General features: G+C 37.9%; 1 protein-coding gene across 1 annotated transcript in view; it reads right to left on the reverse strand.

Moving 5' to 3' along the window:
• LOC136883039 (uncharacterized) overlaps positions 1-12,555 on the reverse strand; it is an 89,584-nt gene that overhangs the window by 16,309 nt on the left and 60,720 nt on the right. Inside the window, exon 4 of the mRNA XM_068229570.1 lies at positions 5,686-5,844. Coding sequence (XP_068085671.1) covers positions 5,686-5,844 — 159 coding nt within the window. The remainder of the gene's footprint in view (positions 1-5,685; positions 5,845-12,555) is intronic.

The following is a 12,555-nucleotide window of genomic DNA, read 5'->3' on the forward strand; positions in this document are numbered from 1 at the left end:
TGCCTGCCGTTATAATGAAAACTCCTCAACTGGGAAGGATTCTTGCCTTTTTCACGAAAACACCCCAAATGGAATTTGATCGGCAGTAGGCAGGTGAGCCTGCCTTTATAATGACAACGCAACAAATCGTATCTTACACTGGAAAGAACGTATGGGGACCTTGCCGTGCTGTTTCTACAATAACGCTAAGTGAGATGCAATTTAATAAAATCAGTACATGTACAGTCATTTACATTGAAATCATGTACAAAGTAGAATACCGCAGCGAAGAACGGGTACATTTCCCAGTTTGTCTTTACGAGTGGAGTCAATGTCATGCTCTCCCCCCTTTCTGCGGAGACCCAAAATGCGGCCTTCATTTCCAAGCAAACAGAACCTAGATTCGTCCGAAAACACTATCTACGCCATTCCTGTTCCCACTGACGTCGTTCCATACACCATTTCTGTCTAGCATATTTATGTACATTAGTCAAAGGTAGGCGGAGAAGTGGACGAAGAGCCGGTTCCCCAGACTGTAATAAACGGACTGTCACTATTGATAGTGTACGATGTGTTACACTTTTCCACTGTTTTGCCAGAGCCGAGGAGGACGCAGATCTTTCCTTCAATGCCATTCGGATGAGGTGTCGATCATCCTGGGAGGTGGTCTGAGTGGTACGGCGTTTTACGGCGTTTTGTGAACCATTCGGTACACACCCGTTGCAGTAACGACACAATTCATCCCATACAAGAAACAATTTCCCGGATGGTTGCATTATGTTCTCTCACGCCAATAATGCTCCCCTTTCAATCTCACTCATGTGACGGTACGGTTCTCGCATATGTCTGCGAGGTATCCTGCACATCTGCTCGATTACCCTCAATTTATCTGCAATACCGCAGACAGATTAGCCAAGTTCCTGTGCAAGCACAGTATGAAATCCCGGTTTGACACCGCCAGTTAATTTGCACACAATTCAAGGACAAATTGTCCCCACTTTAACTCCGTAAATGTACGAAATTCCCTGTCCTTGAGGCGAGGTATACAAAGCCAAACATGCCTGTTTATTGCTAATCGTATCAAGGAACACCAACGAAATATCTGTCTCAACTAGTCAAAGAAGGCAGCAATAGCTGAGCACGCCCTTACAACGGGTGATGATATCGTGTTCCAAGTTATTCGAACTCTTACCCACACTAAACGCTAAAGGGCTGGGATTATACGGTCAGTTGTAGAAATACGTAAAAGGCCTAAAATTTAAACAGGATCACTGGCTATTTATTAATTAATACGAGTTTCCCAGAAATTAAGGGTATACGTAGGTAGTTCTCTTCCAATTCCTTCCACTCTTATAAATCTGTTATCCGGCAATGACTCACGAGACTACTGATTTCTATAGAACAACTGTGAAGCATTCTTATATTCAGAGCTTCATTTGTAGAAAAGCCTTGTTCGTGAAGACACCAGGTAAAATTCAGAGAAAGGAGAGCAACGTTACCTGGGCAACCTGAGGAATTTCACCTTGTTTACCGACACGGCAAAAGAACAAAAACTTATTCTCCGGTCATTAATATTTCATAAGATATGTCAATATTAATTCATAACATAAGAAAGACTTGGTGATGTCATTGATTTCAATACGCAGCTTTCGCATTTTCATTTTTGTCTTGTTTGACAGAGAACGTTCGAATGCCACAAGAAATTACACTTTGCTTGATAAATATTAAGTGCTTGTTAATATGTTATTTTTGAACACGAGGCTTAAAAATCAATGTGAATTGCATAGTTAGTTTTTATCTAAAATTATTAAGGAGTATTAATGTGCAAAAGTGGAATCAAATGATAACGTGCATAAGTCTTTCTCGTCAATCATCGAGGACAAATGTTATAGAAAATCTATTGAGATGGCAGAGTCACGTATGAAGTTTTGATCCTTTATTACTTCGTCCTACTGCTACCTGTGCTTAGTGAAGTACTCGCACTCACAGCTGATTGATTAACATAAGAGATTGAGGAAGTTCTGAAGGCATAAGGAAAACGTATTACATTTCCACCTGGTTATTGTCATACAGGTGCCGGATAAGAAGATGTTATACTGCTGTTTCATCTCCTTTGATTTCATATAATACCTCCTATATGTCCCATTATTTTAGTTAGCAACCACATGTGATGAATAGTAAAATAAGTATATTCCACTCGTCACAAACCACTGTAATGCTAAATATGTATGGAAGTATTTCGTTTTTGTTTATCGTGGAATTTAGTTAATTAGAGGTCATGTACGGTAGGACATGGAATTCAATAATTTTCATTTCATTTTAAACTAGGCTTGCTTTACCACATACCAAAATGATTTTACGCCCGAATCTATTCCGGGACATCACGCCTACTGAATAATAAGTCAATTTTAGAGCACAATAGATACTTTCAGAGCCTCGAAGGACATTAAATGCAATTTCAAGTTTACCCTACCTTCCAAAGGGAAATTATAACTTTTTGAAATTGTAAAGTTGTACATGCATCATCCAGTATTTCATTTACAGTCCATTTATTTATTTATTTATTTATTTATTTATTTATTTATTTATTTATTTATTTATTTATTTATTTATTTATTTATTTATTTATTTATTTATTTATTTTATGCCGTTGTATGTGGCGAAGTTAGGGCTCTCTTACACTTAACCACAACATACAGTGCGTAGTCACATGAATTAGAAAAATAACATTGTTAACAGTCTCCAAAAACTACCTACATTAATGGTGTAATATTAGCTTATAACTTATTATTATTATTGTCTTTTTAATAACTAATATTATCTCTCTACATCACCTAGCTGTAATACATACTTGCACTGATACACAGTAACATTCATACTAGCTGATCACGTATTTAAGAGGAATTCTCGACAAGATCGTTTAAATGAGACTATTGAAGTGCTACAGTATTACGTATACTGACAGGGAGAGTTGCCTTGCCCCAGTGGCTGTATACAGATGAATGGTTAACCGATATCATAAGGGTAGAAATCGCTCTGGTATTATGTCCATGAATAGATGAGAGGAAGTTAAAATGTGAGCATAGGTATTCAGGTGTAGATTCGTTCAGAAGTCGAAAAATTAGTGTCGCAGTATGTACATATTTTAGTTGCTCGCTAATCAGCCAGGCTAGCTTCTCATAATATGGGGAATATGTGTCCTAAAGTTCAAAGAAAATATAAATCGTATGCCAGAGATCATTGCCCTTTGAAGTTTCATAGTTTGTTCTACAAGATTTTACAAGATTCTCCCCTATTCCTAATTTAACTTTCATTGAGTACTTTTGAATAATAATACCCACATATTTTTCACTGACGCGATTCAGTAGTGAAACAGGAATAATCCGGTTACGCCTGCAACTTACAGTAATCGAACTGGAGAACGCACGGAATGTTTCATAAGTTACATTGCGCGCATTGTATTCTATGACGCAACGCGCGCTGCTAGCAGCCTCGGCTGCAGCCTGTTAAGGCACGACCGCGACGTCATCGAACACGTGGCCTGAACGCCGGAAGGAATGTTCTAGATGCTTTTTTCTATCTCCGCATCCTCGTGATATAACGGCAAATGGAAAACGGGATCATGTAGCTGTCAATAGTAAATAGGTCCTACATAAATTCCAAATCTATAGCTAAATTGTTTACAGAGATATTAAGATGTTAATATATTGGGTGATATCCATGACGGTCACGCTCAGGGCCAAGTTTGTGTATAAAAGGCCAGCCTGGAGACTTAACGGCACACAGCGACCTACAGCAGAGACCGGTGGAGGTCTGTTGCATGAAGTAGTACGCGCAATTATGATTTGACTTAGTGTGTGAAGCGCCAACAAGTTTTGAACGTCTATAACTTCGAACTCATTATCAAAGGGACACGGCCTGTGTGAGAAGAGTGACTGTGACAGCAGTGTACCTTTATACTCTAAACTCTTAACCCACTTCTAAAGCACTTACTACAAAGTATTGAAATACTTTATCAAATCACGTTGCTTGCTTGAAAACACAACTGTGACATTTTTTCAATGGAACTTATTATTTTTGTGACATGTGCTACAGAACTGTCAGTAAACAACACAACTCCCAATGTAATGAAAGAGGTTTTTTTTATTTGATTTTTGCAAGTCACCAGCTATTTAGGACCCTGCTCCTTAAAATTACGTGCCCATTATTTCATCTAAGGGAACATAGACTGTATAAATGAGCATTAATACTTTATGGTGTTCGACATAGACAATACAGACGGTTTCTGAATATTACGTGCCCGTTATTCCTCGTGAGGGAACACAAACGGTGTAATTGAACATTACGACATCATCGTGTGCGAGATGGCATGTATAGACTTTGTTTAGAATGCACGAAGTGTATAAAAACTTACAGCATTTGGACATTGTGCAGTTGGACAGGGACGGCTCGATCGCGTTGATAAGTGGTACCTAGGTTCAAATATCATAAGAGAAATTTTCCGACGAACATTACACTTGTTAATTATCAACCGACGGTACTAAAACACAGCAATGGTGTAAGCAGTTTGACGCCATATGCATAGATTTCACCACCCGTACCATCGTGTGAACTTCCATCATGGAAACGTAGCGAAGGTTTTCCGGACAGTCGAGGGACATGTGCTGATGGTGTTCCTGGTCTGCGGTGGATACGTAGTAGTATTGGCCTGTGAGGACACATTCAGACGGAGCCAGCAACTTCGAGATCGAGACCAACTTAAAGGTGATATGCATCTGCGTTATTTAAAGAACAGTTAGATCGAACTTTATGAACTGCAAATCCTGATATAACTTCCAAGTTCACAAAACCCTTTCAATTTTTCAAGTAACTACCTTTTTCTCAAGTGAATTCCAATTTAACATTCAAGATCATAAGTCACTTTCAATATCTCAACTAACTAAATATTTCGGGAGTGAATTTCAGTTTTACTGATAACTTACAATTTTACACGTAGAGCCAGTTTACTATGATGTCTTAACAGAGCTACTCCAAACCTCAAACGAACTTGCTAACGAGCGGAAAGAATTTTCAAGCTCATTTATAGAATTCAATTGAAACTTAGTCATTTTGTTAGATATTTTTCCAGTGAATTACAACTTAAGTAATATCGATCATACTAATTATTTCAAGAGTGAACTCTTATTAACTGATGATAATTTTGAATTAGACTTTCAGTTTAGATCATCAAGAGTGAACTTTATTAATTTTCATATTTAGTCAAAGGAACTGAATTTATTTCGTTATAGTTTTGAACTGAGCGTTTGCTTTAACTCCAAGAATGAACTTTGACCATTTTACTATAGCTAAGTGCCAATCACTAGTTGAAATCAAACGTCAAGGATAAACTTTATTTCCTTTCAAATATCAAATTTTGATGGGAAGCAAGTTACATTTGACAAGGATTTCATGACATATAGGTATGTTCGCCAACATTAATAAAACTTAGTGTGGCTTACCATCCATTATTTATTCAGTTGGAATTCCCTGTCTGTACACTCTCCTGCTCTACCAACGCACGCGCCCTGCGTACTTCTCATGCTCGACCACGCACGTGATTAAGAGCGCGTCTTTTACTCGCCCAACACATTCACACACATTACAGACTTTAGTTTTCTAATTATCATATCAACCCCCTAAGTATATTTAAAGGAGGTATATAATTACCATCAGGATTCTTGCATAAATAGACTCGTTGCTGACTATAACTCAGGAATGAAGTCTCTCCGAGTGAGGTACGCAGGCACCGTGGATGGGGTTCTTGAGTACACGGCTGGTTATACCGTTTACAGTCCATAATCATTGATGAAGACAGTGACGCTGCAACTAGAGAAAGTATTCAACAAAAAATTCTTTTCCACTTGAAAGGAAAGAAAAAAATACATATTTGAAAGTCTGAGATAATAAGAGGCTTCTGCTTTGTTTGAAACTGTGCTGAAAAAGCGCACCTCAGGCTTCCTGCTAAATGCCTTACGCTGAAAGATGGGGTCAATTACGTTAAATGTTTCCAAATTATTTTATTTTTCATCATTATAAATCACATTATTTGTGCAATAAAAAGTTCTAAGTTGCCGGAAAATAATGTTTATTTAATCTCTCATATTACCAAATCAATAACCATAACAATAAGTATTATCCTAGCCCTAAGGTATTAAAACAGAAATTGGTGCATTCTGTAAGGAATGCAAGCTGCTGCGATAGAATTATACATCCATGTCACAAAATGCAAAGAACAATAAGCGAAACAGACTTTCAACGTATTAGGGGATCCCACTGGTGTCCGGCTGGCCATTTTTGTTCTGTACTTAACATCTCTTCAACACGTACTACAGGTACGTAACACGACCTAATACGTTGAAAGTTTGTTTCGATTACAATGCAGTCGTGAAAATTCAATATTCAAGAACAATAAAAACTATACAAATCAGGGAACGTTTTCATAACAGGTTTAATGCTGCAGTTCTCAATGATTTCGATAGATATATTGAAAATATGATCCAGATCTTGTCAGACTTCAGACTACACAGCCATAAATATGTATACGCAGTCAGTGAAGAAGTTTGCTTTGGCGATACATTTCTATTCAGACTAGGCATACTGTTATTTCAGAAAGTTGTTTAATACTCCGACATCCTCAACATCTTAGTCAATGGGAAATTTTATATGTGGCAGTCGAGGTTAGTCAGAGGATTGCTTTGAATAAAATTAAAAAATAGTTAGGGCTATTTTAGAACCAAAGATTCCTGGAATGTCATTCTGGGTACCTCTTTCTGCCTTAAATTGCCATCATGTTATCCTTGGCTGATTTCTTTGCTAGATTGAATTCCTTGTAATTTCCTTCGATTTTTCCTTACTTCCACAGCCATTTCTATCTTTTTGCAATTTGCACCTCCTTTTAGTCTCTTTTATCCTCTGGTATAACCTTTAAGTGTTCAAACCTGTTTACACATTCTTCAGCAATTGTTTTAAACCCGTCAAGAAGTGTGTTTACATACTTATTTACAATTTTGCACCGTTCATAATTACTTTTCTGAAAAGTCACTCACGCCTGTTTTGTCAACTTTCCGGTGCTGCCTTTTTGTCCTCATTTTAAGACCTTCCTTCCTACCACATTTCTATCAACAAGAGGACTTAGTGTGAATCCTGTAAAGCTAAGGGATATCAAAACACTACTTACAGCACATTTTGGTCAGTCTCGGAGTAAAACAGCTCAAGACGTGTGAAGACGACTACTTGATAGAGTGAACGTCACAGTTAAACAAGATAATAAGTCACAAGAACTATTAAAAGGAGATAATCCCAGTGGAGCTGCAGATGTCTTGTGCAGTATGATTGATTATCAAAATGAGCTTCCACATTGGACTGTATAAAATTATAGTATTCTGTGAAAGCGAGTGCATTGTCCTGTTTAAGTACCGGTAGCGACTTTGAAGTTTTATTCAATAAGTACTAACCCTATGGTACAATGTGATGATTTGACTAATTGAAAGTATAATTCATTAAACTTTTCCAACTGCCTCTTATAACGTTTTATTTCATTTCAATTTTATTCTTAACATTGTTCTTCCTTGTCTACCCTCTCTTTTTATCAATTTAATAATTTTCCCAAACATGTGTTATTCCTAAACTTGCTACCTCATAAGTAGTGTGAACTTACTACGTCCAATAACGGCGTATTAAAATCCTCCGACCACTCTTATGATCTTAGAGTATATTTGTATTAATTATTTGTTTAACGTGGATTCTGAAGAGTGGTGACCTCTCGTTTCCTCAGATGGGCGTCTCCACCCTACGCACCAGATTTAATAATTTGGCAAGACAAAATTCGCATGACACTTACACCAATAATCTCTTCTGCAATTCCTACCGATGAATAATTACACTACACATAGTTAATCCTAACTATACCGTTTATTAAACAATAATAATGTTTAGGAAAGAGAAAAATTAGAATAATATTTAATTTCTTAGTTCATAAAGTCCAATAAAATTACAGGGGAGTGTTTCTATTTACAGCTCTGTATTTCAATCATGATCACCTCTTGCTTGATATGAGCTAACCTTGTATAATGACTTCTCATTCTGACAACTGAGTCCTTTTCCTCCACGTAATGTCCACAGACATGATGACATCTGATAAGATAATCTTAATTACCATATATCCACTATCTTTCCACATTTAAAATTATTTCTGACCGCTAAATGGTTCTCCTAACGTGGTCATTTGTTATGATAAGCTTTGAAAAATTTGCTAAGTTTCCTAGTTTTCCTTGCCAGGCAAAATTCTGGAATCTACTGACCTAATCATACTGCATTTAAGTATTTCAATCATATGTCATAACCTCAGAAAATAAATATGTATAACTGAATACTATTTATATCCGTTCTTATTTAACTACAGCTCTCATTTAAGAGTACATGCTCTACTATCACTGTGACAACATTCTTCTCTTAAATGTATTCACTTCTTTCGATTCATTGGACAGCTTAATTATAACTATGGATATCAATATTGATCATTACAATATCATACTCTGCATATTAGCTTGCAGAATACTTATACGGGATGTTTACTAAGGGTAACTTCTAACATAATAACTTTAATTTCAAACATATGTTTGTAGTGAGATCAACGTGGCTTCACATTCACCAATCTCGGTTAGATGTAACTACATTCCATTTATTTGCTCCCTAGACGAGACTTATTTTCATGTCTGTACCTCCTCTACAAGATCCAGTCTTAAACTACATATATTTCATATTTATTCTATCTCTTCCTGCCTTCAACATACCAGTTCCCCTCGACGAATTCTCATTTCTTTCATTATAACACGTAGCTCATTTAATTCAACCGTAATATCATCTTATCTTAGCCATTCCTCTTAAATAGCATAATCTCTTCTCGTAGATACATTTCCCACGATGTATAATATTCAAATGATACTATCTTCACTTCACTGGGTCATATATTACTTCAACATGACGGTGTCTAAACTCCTGGTCTACTGTAATATTCCTTCCTGTTTCTGCGTTGACAAGAGAAACACATGTCTGCTGCATATCTCTACCTAGCCATATCACAATGATTTTCAACATACATGTTAGGTTACCTTACCCACTCGTGATATCAACTTCTGAATATCTTATATTTCTCTGTACTAGTAAACTGTACTCATTCCTGGTATCAATAGCAAGATTACCATAGTTATTGCATCATATTCTCTTTTATACACAATGTCGCCATATGTCTGTTTGGGCACCCCCTAGGGGGTGCCTATTGCGGTGCCAGTACCGGTGCGCTGTGTAGCGCTCCTCACCTGGCCTGTAGTAGAAAATAATGTTTAAGAATAATAGGTATATGAGAGTTTATAATAATAATAATAATAATAATAAAAGAAAGATGGTGAAGTTTTATACTGTAATTTGTTAACGGTTTTGTAGTAATATGGCGGAACGCAACATTATTCACAGAGTGCCATGGCTGAGTGGAAGTATATCTAAATTAGTGTGGTCCAGCGGCAGGGGCCGAGTCCGGATGGTGACCCATCCAAGCTCTGACCACGCCCGATGTTTCTTAACTGTATCGGGCCCTGACGCTGGGTTGTGAGCTAGAATAGGGTGCCTATTCTTGTGTACCAGGTGTTTATGGCACTAGTAATTTAGATTGAGGGCATCTGTTCGCCTCAGCGGTCTTTGGTTCGTGGCAAAGGTTACAGAGGAAAAACGGTCCTTATCTTGTTGGGTGTGTATAGCTGTTTAGGCGTATAGTGTTATGTGTTGGTGTATTTTAGTCTGGATTTTGTAGTATGTCTTTTATTAAGAATATGTATTTGGGTAAGCGATGTATTTTGTCGTGACGGTCTGGTTCGTATTGGCCTAGTGATCTGATTAACGGGTTGTTATGTTGTTGTGTTTTGTTGTAAAAGTTCGTTGTTTGGGCGAGGGCGAAGTCTAGTATGTAGGGTATTTTTGTAGTGGAGTGTAGATCTGCAATGCTTGTGTTGTAGTTTTTAACTGCTAGTTTTAGAGCCCAGTTTTGTATGTACTGATATTTTTGTATGTTTGTTCTGGAGTGAAAGCCTATTGCTGGTAGAGCGTATGTAATGATAGGTCTGATGAATGAGGTGTAGATTAGTAGTACGTTTTTTCTGGATAGTGAGCTCTTGCTGTGTATGAGTGGGTAGAGTGTTAGTATTTGCTGTTTGGCTCTCTTCAGTGTTTGGTTTACGTGTTCTTGTAGGTTCAGTCTTGTGTCTAGTGTGACTCCTAGGTATTTGTGTTTGGGGACCCATTCTATGTTTTGATTTAGTAGTGTTAATTGTTGTTGGGGGCGGCGAGTTCTGCGTGTAAAGTGTACTGCCTTTGTTTTCTGTATGTTGACTTGTATTTTCCATTTGGTGAGCCAGGGTTCGAGTTGTTGTAGGTGTTGTTGTAGGTGTTCTGTGGCTAGGTCTGGGTTTCTGCTTTTGGCAAGAATTGCTGTGTCGTCGGCATAGATGGCTGTGAGGGTGCGTGCGTTACGTGGGATGTCGTTAATGTACTGTAAAAACAGGGTCGGGCCGATAATACTGCCTTGTGGCACGCCTGCCTGTATGTTTTTGAGCTGGGAGTTCGTTCCATCTAGGTGTACGAAGAATTTTCTGTTTGTGAGGTATTGGTTTATGATTTTAATGTATGTAGGGTGTAGTTGCAGTTTTATTAGTTTGTATATGAGGTATGGGTGGTGTACTTTGTCAAAGGCTTGTGTATAGTCTAGGAAAACTGCAGCTGTGCCTTGGTGGTGTTGGAAACCTTGTGTTATATGTTCCGTGACTCTTAGTAGCTGTTGTGTGGTTGAGTGCTGGGGTTTGAACCCGAATTGTTCATTTATTAAGTTATTATAAATTGTGTATTTTATTCTGTTGTGAATTAGCTTTTCGAAGACTTTAGAGATGATGCTTAGTAGGCTTATGGGGCGGTAGTTAGCTGGGTTTTTGTGATCTTTACCTGGTTTGGGGAAACAGATTATTTTAGCTATTTTCCACTGATGTGGAAAATATTCAAGATTTAGCATTGCGTTAAATATGTATGTTAGGATGTTTAGCATGTTATTATTGAGGTTTTTTAGCAGTAATGATGGTATTCCATCTTCCCCTGGAGCTTTATTATTAGGTAACTTTTTAATAATGTTTTTAATTTCAATAGGTTTAAATTGGGGGACGGGTGAATGGTTCGGTGTGTTTAGGTAGTTTATTACTTTGGTTTTTACTTGTTGATCGTGGGCATTGTTTATTAGCTGAGTATTAGGAGTAAAGTTAGTCTTTAGTGTATTAGCTAGTAGTTCTGCTTTTTCTTTATGCGAAGTTATTTGTGTTCCGGCTGAGTTTACTAGGGGAGGGACTGGGCGTTCTGTGTGTGTGAAAATTTTGGCAGTTCTCCAGAGGTTATTATTATTATTATCACTGTTAGGTTTAAGGTTTTGCAATTTAGCGGTCCACTGTTCGTTATAGAATTTTTTAATTTCTCTTTTAGATTTAGAGTGTAGTCTGTTAAATTGTATTTTGTTTTGCAGTGTTCTTGTTTTCTGAAAAAGTGTACGGGCTTTGTTTTTGTCGTGTATTAATTGTATTATGCGTTCCGGTAGTTCGTGTAGCTGTCCTTGTTTAGCTGGGGGTTTTGGTCGGGTACTAGCTTTGGCTGCGGTGGTAAGAATGTTTGTGAAATCGGTTATGGCTGTGTCTATTTCTGCTGTTGTTGTTGGGGTGGGTATGGGGTTCGATTCCTGTAGGTATTGGAGTTGTTCTTTAAATTTGTCCCAGTCTATTCTGTGTGTTTGTATTTTCTTGTGCGTATTTCTGTAATAGGGATCTACTCCCAGCTGCATGAGTACGGGTCTGTGGTCTGATCGTAGGGCTTGCATGGTGTCAATTGTGATGTTACTTGGTACGTTGCGCAGTAGGGCTATGTCGTTAGTGTCGGAAAGTAGTGTATTGTTGTGCCAGTAATAGAATGTTGGTTCTGCGGGGGCGATAATAAAGTAGTCGTTGTTTAAGTTATGGTTACGTAGTTTGTTGCCAGATGTGTTAGTGGTTTTACTGTGCCAGTCAGGGTGTTTGCAGTTAAGATCGCCGGCTATTATAACTTGATCGTGGTCGAGTAAGATGTCAATGTCATTGGCGATGAGTTTTTTCTTGGGTGGAAGGTATGCTGATATGAGAGTTAGTGTGTCTGGTCCGTTTTGGATTTGTATGGCTGTTGCTTCAATGTGCTGTGTTTCTGGTAGTAAGAGATGGTTGTGGGAAATGCGTCTTTTAATAGCGACCATAGTCCCACCCCCATCCCCGTCTCTGTCTGTTCTGTAAATGTTGTAATTTCGAAGTGTGAATCGTTTTGTGGGTTTTAGCTTGGTTTCCTGTATAAGTATAACGTCAATGTCGTGTTGTGTGATGTAGAGTGTGAGTTCCGCCTTCTTGGCCGGGTCATTGAGACCATTAGCGTTCCAGTAGGAAACTTTTAATGGTCTCTTACCCATGTTTCGTTGTTTGAGAGTTGGAAGGC

This window comes from Anabrus simplex, chromosome 11 (genome assembly GCF_040414725.1).
Source record: "Anabrus simplex isolate iqAnaSimp1 chromosome 11, ASM4041472v1, whole genome shotgun sequence".
Classification (NCBI taxonomy): Eukaryota; Metazoa; Arthropoda; class Insecta; order Orthoptera; family Tettigoniidae; genus Anabrus; species Anabrus simplex.